Consider the following 17,528-nt stretch of genomic DNA (forward strand, 5'->3'; position numbering starts at 1 on the left):
GAAAAAATAACGTTAAACTCTTATAATTGAAATTTCACTTATTCGTTATGTTATTTTGTTTGCATCATAAAAAAATAGAAATCTTAATTGAGCGTAGTAATACATGTTTGGGGTTTTTCTGTTACGTAGCTAAATATAGCACATGGGATTGTCCTGCTTGATCGTAATAAGTCATCATAATACCAGTCCGGCTGCAGTAAACATTGCTGACTGAGTAATTTGCTACCTTGTCAAAAATTAATATAGTTATTTTACTTGTGTTTTTGTAGTTTTTTCTTACTGCTATGGTGTATACCTATTATGTTTGTGTCTCTCTTGTGTACCCTACATGTAGTTTCACCATGATTTGAGTTCTTGTGTTTTGCATTCATCATCATCATCAATAATAATAATAATAATAAGTTACCTGAGTTGTTTAGTAACATGATACGTGTTGACTTTTTGGGTATAGTAGTAATAACAATAGGAGTAAAGACAATATTCCAAAAAGGTATGGTCCAAGTGCACTGTCGTACTGTAACGGCTGCAGTAAAACATTTTGATCTGAATTTTAATTCAGCTAAACTTGTGTATCGTGGTCACCTTGGGCACTGACCAGATTTTGGTCTTTAAAAGCAGTTGGTCATTGTATTATGGATCATCACCAAACTGGGCAACCCACAGATGACTGATGGAAAAAAGCAAGGATTTTCAAGAGAAAACAAAAGCAATACTTAGAACTCTTTCCACACTGAGGTCACACTTTACTACTTGTTTTATTTTTGTTTATTTGTTTGTTTCCAAATTAATGCTCACGACAGTTGTAAATCTGGGCGATGGACTCCAAAACTACTATATCATCATTACCAAAATGGGCCAGTGAGACTTATATTTAATGCTCAATTTATTTATCTAAATCTGATTCTGTACTTAGATTAATTTTTGGACCTGTTTCGCTCCAGAACTGTAGAAGTTTTTAGCATAATGAACATCGTTTCATTGCTACAGGCAGATTTGTATGTATAGACTTGCCTATGTATGATGTGTGATAACAAAGACGGTGACGACAGAGTCCGTCAGTAGTCATTACAAATAAATAAATAAACAAATAAAGAAAGAAAAAAGAACTAATAAAGAAATAGATACTGCCGACGCGTGTTTTACGTTTAGAAATTTAAAACTTACTTCTATTTTTAAAAAATAACGAAATTGCTAACAAAGTTCTATTTAATATGTTTTGCTAAACGTAAGAACAAAGTGGAAGAGCATTAGTCAGATATCGTTTCACTGTCGGAGAATTGCGAAATATGAATCAGAAAATTCCCATAATTTTATAGCAGATTTTATTTCAATGAGTCCCGCTGAAGGCTTGCAACGATCATACGATAAGTACGATATCACATTATTCCGTACATTTGGAAATATCTGCATGTGCCGACTTAGTACGTTTGTTCCGTGCTTCTGACCAAGATATCATGCACCTGTTGATTAGAAAATCGAAAGCTTCTTATCTTACATATTTATTTTTTCAATCTTCATCTGAATGTAGTAAGAAAAAAATATACATTTATTATTCGAACTTAAAACTTTCCATTAAAAGTTGTGGAATTAATAAGAGTATGACAAGATCTTAACGTGAGTTACCTTACAGATAATTTGGAAGCATGCATTAAAGCTGAAATTCAATGCAGGCTGTCAACAGTGGATATCATATTAGTAATTTGCAGAAAAGTAAGTTGTGGAGACTACCTTATTCTCAACAAATCTAAGATCATGCTAAAAATAGTGTTGCTTCTGTTTTACATAAGCCATATCCATGAAAATAAATCCGAAAAAAAATCAAACCTATTGTAAAGATTTCGCCGAATATGAATCTATATGGCATATGTCCTTAGTTAATTACGGTACTTCGTGTTGCTAATAAAAGAAAAGAAATACACTACCTGAACATGAGGTGGAGCCGATAAAGCATAAATAATTTTATCAGCTATGTCGTCTGCTTGCAGATTCTGCAAGGAAGAAAGTTCCTATGTAATGCGTAATCATTTGATACGAGCTGCTTGTGCATAATCGCTTGTGGTTCAAATTCATGCAGTTGATTTCCTTCTTTTGCTTTTGAGGAGTGGGTGGGGTGCAGTGTGAATAATATATTTGTGAAAGAGGTAAAACTCACTATATATTTTACAGAAGACAGTTAATGTTGACGTCATTCAAAATAATTTGCTCAAACATGACTTCCAAACAAGAGCACGTGAGGAATGTTAGCGACATTTGCGACAAATAAGGTAATGGTGCCAAACTAAAGAGATATCATTCAAAATGTACCTTACAATTCCACAGCAAGCAAAGGACACAACAATTACTGATAAGACATAACAAAAGATTAATTGTCATATACACGGACATTTATGCTATGTATTCATTGAGTGAAAGAAGATTTTATGACAAGAAATATACCAAACTGTCTAAAAGACGGAGGAAAATAATCGTTCTCAAATTAATTCTAAAGAGCTTTTAAACGAAAAATAGACATGATTTAAGCAAATTAGCAAATACTATAAAATTCATATCCGCTAATAAAATTCATTGTAAAACTGTCGTCAACTGACCTCAAAATGGCTGTGTCTTTCACTGCGTCGTTGTTCATCTCCGTTGAGCATCCTTAAAGTAAACTCAGTGGATACAAGGCCTGGACTTATTGCCTACAGACGAGACAAAATTTTAAGCATATTATACTCCAACTAATCCATTATTAAGGTGGCGCTCTACAGTTTCGTATTTTGCATACGGTTAGAATTTTAAAGATAAAGAATTTCTCCGGCTTTCCTCACTGGTTATTTAAAAAAAGACCTTGTATATCTTAGGTATAATTCAAGAACCTTTAATTCCCTTTATTTTGGTGTATGATTGATGGGTGTAATATGGGTTATAGAGTAAACATCTCGGCCTTAATCCAGATGTGCACCTTTCAAAAAAGTGCTAGCTCCACTTGGTCATTTTCACTTCCTGAACTTCAGAAGTAAATTGTATAAAAAAAGAGCCGATAACTTTTTTTACATTTTATGTATTTGGTAATTCATTCATTGCACTTTCAGAAGCTGGTATTGTCTAGTCTGGCAACATTAATTTTCCCTATTTCAAAAGCTGTTATGGATAGTGTACTTTAGACTAATTCAGACTGATTTTTTAGCATAAGGGAGCAGTCATTTTAGTTAGCAGTGCGCTTAGATCATGCACAATTTTCAAAAGTACAACATTCAAAGAAATATCATCCACATTACATTAATGTAGCATAGAGGTATGCCAACATTTATCCACTGTGCATGTTTTAAATGCAAACAACTTCATCTTATATACGTCACTCTCTCAAAAGTACACAATAACTGGTGTGCGCCCACTAAACAATCCAACCATACTACGTCACAATAATGTGGAATACTTCGATGTTTTGGCAGTAGCTTTACGTGTCATCTTATCGCAAGAATTGATCGAAGTGTTTAAAGGAATTAGAGCCACACAGACAAGGGAACTGGCGGACTGAATAACCACTACATCAGTGTCTTTGGTGCGCAGTGACGTGTTCAAGGAACAGTTGTTACAGTACGATTTCTGGCTGAAACTTGCTTTGAACAGAATCATCCATTTTGAGAAACATGCGCAAGGGGAGGTAAGTTATTTACTCAGTTTGTTATAAGCAAAGTTTTGTGACAACGCAGCAAAAGAATAAACTAGTAGAGATTTATCTTGGCTTAATTTTAGTATGCTAGATTCTCTTTGACAGATATTTGAAACGAACATAAAAATACCCGAACTGATCCAAATTCCTGCGACATAGGATGATGAATTTGGTTATATGTATAACATAATGCTTAACAGGGTGCATTTTTCTTTCTTATCCAATTCTGGGTTCTCTTTTTTTCTGCAACATTTTAGAAAGAAATGAGAAAAGAATGGATTATCAAATACAACATTTTATATCTTTTTCTAACTTTCTTTTACAAAGGTTATACATGTGTTTTGTCCAAGAATTAGACCAAACTGTATGTTAATTTTCTTCGTGTTACTGAGTAAGCTGTGTGAATTAGAGGGATAAACACACACACAAACACACACACACACACACACACACACACACGTGCGCTTTAACCATCATGTGGGGATCCCATTTTCTAGATAGTTTCGGAACTGATAGACAACGCTCGCCAGGGGTGCGCCGTCCGAGTTGATCAGACTCAACCTGGAACCGATTAGCTTTTCCATTGCTTTTCTCTCTTCGCCAATGTGAGGCTTCTTCTGACTATTTGCTAACTAAGGTGACTAAATTTCTGCGACTATGTCCTGTAATCTCGATGACTCCCGTAGCACGCCACACGGTCTTTGCTGAAAAGCCACGGCATCCTTCTTCCACCAGTTGCTTCCAAGCCTTCCATCCATTCAGCTGGTAATCATGGATGAGTGCCTGATACCTGGACAATTTCTTGGAATGAGTCTCCTCCATTCTAGCTTACCGTGACACTGTCAGTTCCAACAAAATCACCTGTTTGGTACCTACTGAACACAGTACAAGACCTTCTTGTATATATTCTTGTATTGTTACGTATATCTGATTTAATATATATTTATTTTAATTTAATCGTTTGTTTGTCAGTTTTAATTTTGTTTTAATTTTTGTATTAGATGCTATTGTTATGTAATTTTTTTTCACTGGAGATGATATTTTTCCAGAAAATCAGTTGACCTGAATCATTTTTTTCGTAAAAACCAATGTTAACCTAGATCCTGACCTTGATTCAAAATTAGTAGCATCCACGTAAATAAGTTCTATTTTTATTTTTAAATGATTGGTTGTTGTCAAGGTCATGATGAGACTACGTGATATAAGATGTAAACAACTTTTTTATTTTATTTCTTAGAGTACAATGAATGGTTCTCGTCAGGGTTATGTTAGGCGTACGTAATATAAACACGATCACGTGACCCCCTTTTGATTTCGAAACTTTGGGATTTTCGGAACTGCGTTTTAGAATACGATATAACCTGTGTTTTAGAGAAATATTCTCAGTTTTGGGGTTTTTCTTTTACACTGGAAAGTGTGTGTGTTCGTGACCAGTTTTGATAATTACATTTTAATTTTTCTTCAGATCAGTTGGATTTTAAAAGATTAATTCGTTTCTCGGGAAATATTTCATGTGATTATACGAAATTCTTGAACAAAGACAGCTCTTATAAAAATTTTATTAGGATTTCCAACACCGGAGTTTCATTACTTGTAATTCTACAAGGAACTGTAGATAAGCACAGCACCGACTACAGCATACATCATCGCCTTCCATCTTGGATTCTTCGTCGGGACTCGAACTTGAATTCATTAGAACATTTTATTATTAATACTTCTAAAATTTAATTCGTGGACTACTCTTGGATTATTTTTGGATTTGATTCTTAAAACCGTAAGTTCTTTATTTTCTCCATTTTTACAGAGTTTTTCCAGGGAAATAAATTATCTGTTATATTTTTCAAAGCTTGTTGTTTTCACTCTTTCTTGTGTTACTGTTTATTCGAGCCCAAACACGTACAATAAGAGCATAACTGAGTACGTATGTATGTAGGAACTTTTAATGTTTGATTTTGTGATATTAATCCTAGGTAACAAACGCAAAATTTACTCACTGACACACGGATGTGATTTCAAGGCCCGCAGTTCGTTTCTAAGACCCTCTGTTAGTGCTGTCACTGCAAATTTAGTCGCCGTGTAAAAGTGCGTGCCAGGATTGTTTATAACAAGGTGACCAGCCAAGCTGTAAAACAGACATGTTTTATTATTTTCTGATATCAGTATCAAAATAGTGTATTTCAATTGTGACTTCAAGGTAAGTTATTTTCATGTCAATAATATGGATAATTTTTTTGACGGTATGTGGAATCTTTCCTGTGCAGATGAATTATTTATACTAACTTTCCGGAGATTTAATAGAAAATAAACATTCCAGAACTGAACTTCATAATTTACAACATTCATGAAGTCACGAAGCTTGAAAATCGATTGGTCTGCAAATTTCATCAACTGCCATAGCGTAGCAAGTGGTATTAATGTCTACTGTATACAGTTTTCAAGCATTATGGATTCGTAAAATCTGCACAAGAAGTTCCATTCCTCATATTAAATATAGTTATACAAATTAATAACGAATCTCAAGAAATAAGTAATAGAAAAATAACAGGACTATATTTTAACCATTGTTTACGAGGAGTAATTTAAAAGTTCTGAATATTGGGGTGCTGTACAGCAAATATATGCTTGCTTGATTTTATATAATTGCGCTAACAAGCTAACAAAGATGTACTAAATGGGGAAAATTTAAAAATTGCACAATGTTCTGAAAACTTAATAAAGTCAATTAAAAGTGCATACACACGCATTCCAAATTGTATGTGTTTGTATCAAGTGGTTTCTGTATAATCATATTTTAAATGATTCGGGCAGATTATTAAAAGTACCAATGGGGTGGGGGATGGACAGTATCAAGACTTTGATTGACCCTTTCAGATATTGCAAAGAGGGTGTGTGGAGCATAAACAAATATCCAACAGCGAGTGAGACTTTGTGATGAGAACAGGGAAAAACCAAGATGTTTCACCTGGCCAGCTCAGAACAAGAAGACCTAGGATTTAAAAATATTACCATGTGTGACTTCAAAAGCTACTAGGTGAAAATATGAAAGGTTACAAAAAGTGAGCAGACGAATAATAACAAACATATTAATCATAAGTTGCAAACGTTTCCAATCATATCATTTTTTTTATCAGATTACAAATTAAAGAAAGCTAAATCTCTCTCTCTCTCTCTCTCCTACAAAAACTTTCACGTGAATACTGAATGCACACACTATCGGGTCATCCAAAAGAATGGCCGGGTTCTTCCTCCACCATTAATACTAGCCGCCATGTATAGCCTATCGTGTGCTGAAAAATGGCGTTAAACCCCACAACAACAACAAAAGAATGGAGTGTTCGTAAGACATAAATAGACACACGGCGTCGACATTTCTATTAAGTACTACATCACCTGTTCACCAAGAATATATGGCCATCATCGACGCGCTTTCTTTGCATGGACTTGAATGCCTCCCTGGAGCAAATTGCCAGGCCCAGAATATTGACCTGGGTGTAAATAATGGCATGGAAATGATTTGCTCGCACAAATTATTTCCATCATATAATTAAGATCAAAGAACATAAGGAAGACAAAAAATGTTCAAGAGTAAAATGCGATTTCTTTCAAATATAGACTACAGTGTGTGAAGGTTTGTTGTCGTTTCTTTATCCGTAATTTGTGAGCCTAACAGTAATACGTGTTCTTTGCCCATACATGTAATCTGCTGATTTAGTCCTATTTCGGCACACTATGCACCTGGTTTGACTTCTTTCCGTTCATTATGTGCAATTGTTTTTGCAATTCTTTGTAACAGTTTGTGTTTAAAACCTAAAACAGAGTCATACAGGTCTACTAGTAAAAAGCGAATAAAGGCGCACAGGTTGAGATACCGTGTGGGCATTATAGAGTACCAACCATGTCTGATTTGCATTAGACACTGGGTATGTATGTGAGGAAGTCAGTGCCGCTCTTTTCATGCTGAATATTGGCGTAACACGGTAAGTTTTTCATATTTTGGAACTAAACTCGTAAAGTTAAGAAACTAATATCCGACACACGATATGGCTGAACTGAAAAGACTACATTGTATTATAAGAGTCGAAGATTAGGTCCATAATATGGAATCAAATAGCGCACAAGATCTATGCCATATATTATTTTCTTTTTCGTGATCTTCCCATTTCATCAAATGGCTATATATGTCGAAATATGAATATGAAATGTGGCAATATGAATATGAAAAGGACAGGAAATTTGATCAAGAATGAAGTAGATCTGCGATGTGTATGTATATATATATATATATATATATATATATATATATATATATATATATATATATATATATATATATGAAGGAATCACGTGTGTCAGGGATTGATTAATATAAATGCAATAAACTGACAACGAACAGTGTAAACTAGTATCTGATTAGCGTGAGCGCTTTCGTCTCTGAATGAGTCTTTTTCAAAGGCAAATAAAAAAACAGAGACAAGACAAATAAAACAGAAAAACGGTTGTTTTCAAAACTTGACATGGCTGTTTTTACAGGAAATAAACCTTTAACTTTATAGAATATATATAACAACAACAGCAACAATAACACCATCAGTATCTAGATAGATAAAAATAGTAAATATCTAATGTTTTGTTCCTCTACCTTCAGAGTTGCATTCAGGGTTCGAAACCTTCGTTGTCATGTAGTCATTTTGGGAAACATCATACCAAATATGACCACGCTTCCTCAACCTATGCAGATAGAATTAGGTTACAAGAAGAACTGACCGTCAGACGCATGGCACACGAACGTACGAATGGACAGATAGACATGGTCTGTCACAAAGGATCTGCAAATGTGCTGTTGAAAGAAGAGGAAAAAAAAACAATGGCTACGATAAACATTACCACCATTGCTAAAAGCAAAAGAACAACGCAATTCTGATTTTACAATACTTACATCCAGCATATGCCTCCAGTCTTCCGTTTTGCCGGACAGTAATGGCGCCTCGTGCGACAGTCCTGCATTATTTACACAGATATCAACCCCTCCGTACTCAGCGTTGATCTTCTCAAACATGGCTAGGATTTCCTCTTCCTTGGCAAGGTCGCATTTTATGGCTATCAGAGATCCGTTCAAACCCTTCAGGACTTCGGATAATTTCTAGAGAAAAAAAATATTAGTAGTTTTGTGTTTTATCTCGTAATTTTGTTTCCTATCTTTTCGCGTCATTCATTTCATTGGCCTGTTTTTCTCTTTTCGTGCAACTGGATGTGATACACAAGATGCGTCTGTCACGTAAGGGAAGAAGTCGTTCAAGACGAAACATTGTAGTCACAAACTTCGTCTGTTACCCATCCGCTCTACGTCAGATTTTGTTAGCTTTCTATGAAAATCTTTTCCATTGGTGTAATTTGTACGACTCTGAACACGAGAGCATAGTCAAATCTGTTCTAGCAGTCACATCTGTAAGACAGCCACCTTATAAGACAAACACATTTTTTCAAAACCCAGCATAATACAATCCATATAAAATTACCTCCATATAACAGTCACCCATATATTACAGACAGTTGAGTCAGTCCCGAAGGTGGCTCATTTATACAGGTTTCATCGAATATGAATACACCTTATATGGTACCACGTTTGTTTTCTTTTCTATCGCAGCTGATTAAAAGCTATGTGTGTATTATCCAATACGAAAGAAAGTCCCACACAAATAAAATATTATATATGTACGACATCACTTATTTATACACAGTAGGTTAATCCGGAATAGAGAAACATAGGCGTTATTAAATATTCCGTTTTTATAATAACACTAGATGTACGAAATTTAGTTCTGCGTACAGTCCTGAACTGTTTCAACGGTTAATAGGTAGGCGATATTACTGAGTGACTGTAGCCAGCAATGAGTTTGCATCCGACAGAATGTATTGTATAAAAGCAGCCTTGTACCTCGATTTCTTCTATGTTTCTTGAGCATCCGATGACTTTAATGCCGTGGCAAACCAGTTTTCTTGCAAGGGAAAGACCTATCCCTGCTGACGCACCAGTTACAAGGGCTACGCGTCCCAATCACCTCTCCATGGTACAAAATTCTGTTCACCACTATCGTTAAATGAACAGATAGTGTTAACCTAGTTATGCAATCATGGTGGTATATAAAGATATGTTTTCTTACATACTCACCGTCTTTATCGCACGCGTTTCTGCACAATTAGCGCCTAATATTCAAATACATGCACATTGCATATGTCCATCGTGTGAACGGGCGGATTTTACCAAGTACCACACAATGGTGCAATGCAACAAACGGCAACATGAAAGGTTAAGGCTAATTATGGAGATACGTAAAAAAAAAGAGAGGTATCACCTATACTATATCTAGACGGAAATTTTGATTACAAAAACCGCTAGTTAAAATAACAGACTACTTAACAAAAGACTATGATGGCCTGTGGACATATAATTACCACTGGGCACTAAAACCTGGGAGGGGGGATGGAGAGGGTTCCGGTTTACCTCCCACGTTGGGGAGTGTACCGTCTGTGCAAGGGCTGGAGCCATGACCTCATTTCTCACTTCATGTAAATAAAGAAAGTACTGTGTGAGTAACGGACATCATAACTAGGGATGGGGTGGGAGTGAGAGAAGTAAGAGGCACAGACGTCACAGGGCTATGCCAAATGGCGCCCCGCAAAGTGAACAGGCCTGTCAAAGAGTCTCCGAAAAACCCATACGTAGGACATGGATATACAAGACACAAAAACGGGATACATGAAGAATATAGTATTAGTGGTTACCCATATAACATATAGGTACTAACCAACTAAAACGTCCTCCCTTTTTTCTCTCTTTTTCTCTTCCTCTCTCCTTCCCCAATACCATCTATGACTTCTGGCACCCTTTCGGCCAATTAGACCAGACTGATGGACATGACTATGCCCAGAGTTTAGAAGAAGCATGCAGAAATAAAAGAAATGCGGTTACCTAAACGAGGCATGTCTGTCTATCCCTTATGGGAAAAGTCACACCATGAATGAGGTCAAAGCTACAGACGGTACACTCCCCAACAGATAACACAATAGGATTTATTTTATCTAAACCCCATAGAATGCACCATTTCCCATTTAAATCGAAATTCAAATTGAAATTGAAACCTAAAGCTTAAAAAAAAACATGAAAAAACTGTCTCTTTTCCAGTCTTTTTTTCTCCATTTTTTCTCAAATCAAATCAAAACCAAATCAATCAAATCATAAAGAAACTAGAGGGAAGATTTGATCTAATTGCTGTCCTAACATACAAATCTATAGTACACAAACAATATAGCAAATACAAATATAGCATACACAGGACGTAGGGGACCCTTACCAAAGGTCACTTTCAGATAAAAAAGGGAAGGGATTTCGACTACGACATTGAGGCCTAGATCGGATGAACAACCTTATAGATTACACGAGGAAAAATACCCCATAAAAATTTTACATTAAATAAATTTTTTATCAAATATCTTGTATAAAAAGGAAACAAAAACACATAAAAACACATAAAACACTTTTATTTTGGGGGAAAGTTGGGGGGATCTGTCTGGTGCCACCCCCCACCCCCAATCCAAACCTGGTAGATTACATACCTACATACCTAAATATACCAGTTAAAATCCTTCCTATATCACTAACGTTACTGGGGCTGTATTAAGCACCTAATTTATGAAGGCTATGGTACTTTATTGTTCATCCTCCTCGTTTTGCTGTCGTAAAGTTGAAAATACAGTTTTTATTTGTATGGAAGATTCGACACTGCTGGATAAATTATGCTGCCAGTTATTTAGGTCACTGAGATTGTTGTTTAACTCGAGCAAGAGTTAGCCTGACCATTTTGCACATACTGGGGTCACAAATAAGAACATTTATTCATATACATTGAAGCTCCACTCTTCCTCCGGTAAAATTGGAAAAAGACAACGCGATGTGGAATACCCCACCCACCTCCACCCCAAGGAAAAAACAGAGAAAATATATAGACTTGACCCTTTAGGACTCAGTAGAAACGGGTTATAGAAATTGTATATTGAATTGTGGAGGTAAAGACACCAGAGACTCTCAGTTACACCAAACCTCAGCGACACTGGTACGATATCAAAAGAGTAAAGTGAACAGATTATTAATTAGTGTAAAATTATAATGATGGTGTTCTAAGAGGGGTTTAGCTTCCTTTATATTTTATTTTCATTCTGTCAGTTATATCGGTCAACAATTTTTGAAAATAGGATTACAGAAATCTGAGTAGTTAGGCGAATCTGTTACCCGATTCACATTCACCAAATGTGCGCATGTGCAATTTCACACGAGTTTCAAAATGGATAAACAAAGCAGGTATTTGTTAGGTACGAAAGAGTTAGGGCGTCGGTGGTGTGGGTGGGAGCTGGTGTTACAGACGATAGTCATCATAAGATTAGGAGATAAGATATGCTGTAATCAATAACAACTACCATGATAATCATGAACGCGATGCCGCTGCTGCTGATAATGATGATGGTGGGAAGAAAGAAAAAATATTCACATCATAGTAGACATGCATTTAGATTGACTTTCATGCACCCTGATTCGCACAGGAAAGTGGTGGAAGATGGATAGATAAATAAAGTACAAGAACTGTAGGCATTTTCATACCTGTATTCTGAATTTAATTACTACAGAGTTTCGGAATTCAAGTAGACATGTTTGCTTGTTTGTTAGTTTTATGAAATAACTTTTTTTTATAAGCTCAGAGATCTGTACCCTTTCAAAACTGACTATTCTGGTCTCCCCTGGATTGTTAAACGTCTGTGTTGTGATCGAAACAAAAAATAAAAAAATAAAAAGGAACAAGTTTAATGTTTATTCCCTGATTAGCATGGAAATGAGACTCCGTCGACGTTTATCACTGGACATCAAAAGACCGGCAATGAACATCAGAGTATCTATTCCCTGGTGCTATATTGTAACGTGTCAAGGGTCATGGTCAAATAAAATGGAATAGATGGACAGCTCACGTCTTTTTTAGTTACTCGATTTCTCCAGTTTATTGTAGTGTCAAGAAATGGTGTGTTCACCACAAAAGTTCTTATTTAGATGACAAAGAACAAAAGAAACAAATATAAATAGTCAACACAGCTTAGTATATGACTTCCAGGCTTGTATGTGTTTTCTCACAAAATTAAATGCTCAGAATGATGAAATATAATATTTGCCAATTTTCAGAACAGATGTTTGATAAAGCATGTTGAAATGACAGCACTAGTTTTAGTGTTAAATTGCATGTGAAAATCAGCATCAGTGTCCCATTTGTCCTAATTCACATAATCTCTAACTCAGATAATCCCGATTCCCAAACTAATCTTGCACAGAAAAATGGTTAATAGTTCCCAAAATTTGATCATGTGATGTACCGAAGTGGTAATGATTTTGTGCATACAGTCAAGGTTCGGAACCAGACCCGGATTTCTGTTTTAAAGTCCAGTGGTGACTATGGTAGAGGCACAGTCTGGAACCGGATGTTAATAGTGTGTCGCGTTTGTTGGCTGAGGTGGCGCTCTACAGATTCGTATTTTGCATAGGTTAGGATTTTTTTTAAAAAAAAGAATTTCCCCGGCTTTTCTCACTGGTTATACTGGCTATTTAAAAAAGACCTTGTATATCTTAGGTATAATTCAAAGAACCTTTAATTCCCTTTATTTTGGTGTATGATTGATGGGTGTAATATGGGTTATAGAGTATACAGCTTGGTCTTACTCCAGATGTGCATCTTTCAAAATTGTGCTAGCTCCACTTGGTCATTTTCACTTCCTGAACTTCAGAGGTAAATTGTATAAAAAAGAGCCGATAACTTTTTTTACATTTTATATATTTGGTAATTCATTCATTGCACTTTCAGAAGCTGGTATTGTCTAGTCTGGCAAAATTCATTTTCCCTACTTTAATGGCTGCTATTGATTGTGTACTTTAGCCTAATCCAGGCTGATCTTTTATCACAAGGGAGCAGTCACTTTAGTTAGCAGTGTGTTTAAATCATGTACAATTTCCAAAAGTACAATATCCAAACAAATATCATCCACATTACATTAATGTAGCATAGCGGTATGCCAACATTCTCTCCACTGTGCATGTTTTAAACGCAAAAGACTTGACCTTACATATGTCACTATCTCAAAAGTACATAATAACTGGCGAGCGCCCCCTGAGACACGTTTTGAGCGATACAGTCTGCAACCGGATGTCAATAGTGTGTCGGTTGAGTTGAATGCGACACTGGTGTGTCATTTTATAACAAAGTGTGTCGTTGTGTCGGGTATATTATTTCGACATCTAAATGACACAACCACTACAAAATGGATGGAATTTTTTATTTCAAAATGATACATGACATTGAGTAGGAAATTCGATAATGACAAACTAAATTTCCAATGGATAGTAGACGACTGTATTGATGACGACACAGTGGCAGTGTCTTCAGCTAAATCCCTCCATGGGAAATTTTATCTGATATAACGAGGAAGTAAAGCAGCAGGGAGGGCGCACAATCTCTAATTGGTTCACTCTCTGTTTCGCAAAATAAGCCCTCTTGGAAAAATCGCAAAAAATCGCGATTGTCTCAGTGCCCGGTATGAGACAACCCTGTCAACGAACTTAATAAACTCAAATTAACTTACCCAGCCTATCGCTGATCGCGAAAAATCGCAAGGAAAATACGCGATCGCGTCGGTGTCAAGTTGGAGACATCGCCCTCTCTGCTACTATTATTATCCAAAATATGTATCAAGTCCGATTCGATATTTTGTTCGAGGATCATGTAAATTTATTGCTATAAATCCATGTGGGGTTGACTGAGCACGATTAAATAAATTTCTGAACTTGTTTATGTCCATATCACCGCTACACCAAGTCTGATGAATATTTCACAACGTATGAGTCTCAACTCCACTAAACACAGCAAGAATATTACAATTCTCCCTGATTACTTTAGGAATTTGTGTGTACCGCTGGGTTACATAAATCACAGTGTTTTTATGTCTACCTCGAGAAAATATCCTAGCTGGATTTGATTGTTTATCAAGCATTACATCGACGTAAACGACCAAATTATTAATAAATCTGTCTAAATCATCAACGCTTGGTGCTTCATCGATATCAGTGATAAATTCAACAACATCGTCTCCGCGCTCATCCAACGATTTTGCATTTTCATTAAAATCCTTAAGTACTTCATAGTACCGCTGGTCATCAACTGATGGTGCTACCAAATACAACTTATCCCATTTTAACCATCTCATTATGAAATTAAGTAACAGTTGCGTTTTGCCACTTCCAGATGGTCCAATTATGATCATACGAACAGAATTTGGTAGCGCTGCAACATGGTTGACCGGTTCTTGTTTTCGTGTTGCATAAAAATCAATTACATTCATGATATATATAAAAAGAATATGGATTTATATTGTGTGAAATGCAGGGCGCGTACCCCAACAGGTGATCTAACAACTATTACAACAAAAAATAACAGATCAGCGGTTACGGGTAAGTGTGAACGATGCAGTACAAAGAAATTTTAATTTTATTCCCGCACAGTCAAAGCCAAATAATATTATTTAAAAAAACGAGGAGGTGATATTGCAGCAAAGTTAACAAAGTTACCCGGGACTCCGTGGGCTAAATACCCAGGAGAAAAACATCTCCCAGGATATAATTACTGTGGCCCTGGAACCCGACTTGATATCAGACTTGACAAGCAAAACCAACCAAAACCAGGTGAGTATCACATAAACGCTATTGATAAAGCGTGTCATGCTCGTGATGTAGCTTATAAAAGTAAAGATCTGCAAGACAGACACATAGCAGATGTGAAATTAATTCACGCGCTAAATTCCATTACGAATAAATCTTTCAAGGAATCATTGGCTAATTGGTTAGTAAGATCCGCAATGAAAGGTAAATAAGCGCTAGGTGCTGGTAATTAATTATAAATGGAATCAATTTATTATTCCCCAAGAGGATACTGGAAAGGTAACAGAGCGATTGGTAAACTCGCCGAAGCAGCAAATGTTACACGTGTTACTGCTAAAAAATGGTTATCCAGATAGGCAATATGACAAATTTATTTACCACCGCCTAAACAAATTCACTTTGCACATTTTGATGTCAGCGTTCCTAATGAAGTTCACCAGGCTGATATATTATTTCTACCACACGATACAATTAAAATCCGAAGACGTCAAATAACATACAAGTACGCGCTAACTGTCGTTGACGTTGCAAGTAGATATAAAGATGCAGAGCCGTTGTCAACAAAGACAGCAACTGGAGTAGCTTCTGTGTTTGAACGGATTTATCAACGTGGTGGTCTACGATGGCCACAGCTGTTACAGGTTGATCCTGGCAAACAATTTCAGGGTTCAGTATCATTGCTGATGAAACAACATAACGTCACCATCAGACGAGGACATACTGCAATTCACCGTGATCAGGCAATTGTTGAACGATTTAATCGAACACTTGCTGAGCGGTTATTTGGATATCAGTACGCGAAGGAATTCATTCAAGACAAGAGATCACGCGAATGGGTTGCAAGATTACCAGGTGTGATAGCTGCGTTAAATAATGAAATAACTCGAACAACTGCTTTGAAACCAATTAATGCAATCAAAAGCGCGCGTATAACAATACAACGACGTGAATTTTCAAAACAACTGGTGATGGGCAATTACACTGTGAGATATTTATATGAGCCCGGTGGACTTGAAGGTGGTAAAAAAGGAGCAACTGATCCTATTTGGAGCATCACGACACACAAGATATCTAACATAACAAGATCCACGGGTAGATCCGCAATCTACAGACTGGATTCAACTGCTCCTCAGCGTGGATTTACACGTGAACAATTGCAAGTAATTCCCGAAGACACACAATTACCACCGCGATCACTTAACTAGCACCCCGACGTCGATTACATTCAAGACAGGTCAACATCGTATTTTCTCGTGTATGACCGCGGCTGTTATCTTTTCTGTCCACTGTAAATTGTCTTGGATTATTACTCGAGCACTGCCATAGCACTATACAGTTACAGCTCGCACAGTGATTATTCTGCTGATGATTTAGCGCTATGATAAATTCAACGTCAAGATCAAAATCGCGTTTATTTATTTTTTTGTCACTTTGTTTATAACCAGCTAATTTTTTTCTTATTATATCGTTGTCAATATCATCATTGATCACTGACTCGTCCAAGACAATCCTTCATAGCTGAGATATTTTTTCTGACTCTAGATACTGCGAGATAAACTAAATTTGACCATTCGATACGGTCATCAACGATCCAAACGACTGTATCAGTAATAGTTAATCCTTGAGATGGGTGAATCGTCATTGCGTATCCTAGCGTCCACGGAGATATATCCAACGATAACGCATCTTCAACAACATTGACATCAACTGCGACAATATCATTCAACACAAGATTCTGTTTTCTTGACTCGGTCTGTCCTGGTATATCAACGTCGATATTCTGCCGTCGCGTATCAGCTGATCTATAACACAACGATACTGGCAACGTTGGAAATTTTTTCTTGTGTAAATGAAATAACAGCTGTTGAAGTGTGTCTCTGACTATCTTTCTACTTCCCACTATCAAATCGTTTGGTTTCCACGTTTCCCAAAAGTCGTTCAAGGAAGTTTCTGAAATCACCTCGCGCATTATTTCACATTGAATTTTATTCGGTTGTAACCTGATTAATTTTTTTAATTCCTTTAATTCTGCATCAAGAGATCTGTGATCATCAGTTATCTCCGAGTCATAATCAACAAAATTCTACAACCAATCCTGTGGAGATGGCCCAACAAATGGAGGTGATTGAC

At 36.4% G+C, this 17,528-nt stretch overlaps 1 protein-coding gene across 1 annotated transcript; it reads right to left on the reverse strand.

Moving 5' to 3' along the window:
• Positions 1–750: 750 nt before the first annotated feature.
• LOC149802893 (dehydrogenase/reductase SDR family member 11-like) lies at positions 751–8,795 on the reverse strand. The gene is made up of 7 exons (XM_089952372.1): positions 8,592–8,795; positions 7,046–7,140; positions 5,650–5,777; positions 5,198–5,199; positions 2,589–2,681; positions 1,923–1,988; positions 751–1,460 (listed from the first exon to the last, which is right to left on the reverse strand). Exons 1-7 carry the CDS (start codon positions 8,709–8,711, stop codon positions 1,419–1,421), a joined length of 546 nt encoding a protein of 181 aa, XP_089808498.1. The 5' UTR covers positions 8,712–8,795; the 3' UTR covers positions 751–1,418.
• Positions 8,796–17,528: the final 8,733 nt, after the last annotated feature.

Source organism: Sinohyriopsis cumingii, chromosome 3 (genome assembly GCF_028554795.1).
Source record: "Sinohyriopsis cumingii isolate HCF-2022 chromosome 3, ASM2855479v2, whole genome shotgun sequence".
In the NCBI taxonomy this organism is placed as follows: Eukaryota; Metazoa; Mollusca; class Bivalvia; order Unionida; family Unionidae; genus Sinohyriopsis; species Sinohyriopsis cumingii.

Excerpts from the sequence above, each read along its gene's own strand:
- LOC149802893 (XM_089952372.1), bottom strand. The coding sequence starts at position 8,711 with ATGTTTGAGAAGATCAACGCTGAGTACGGAGGGGTTGATATCTGTGTA. Across the intron at positions 5,778-7,045 it reads CATATATTCTTGGTGAACAG|CTTGGCTGGTCACCTTGTTA; the intron begins GTGATGTAGTAC and ends TCTGTTTTACAG. Across the intron at positions 1,461-1,922 it reads CGGCTCCACCTCATGTTCAG|GTGCATGATATCTTGGTCAG; the intron begins GTAGTGTATTTC and ends TCTAATCAACAG.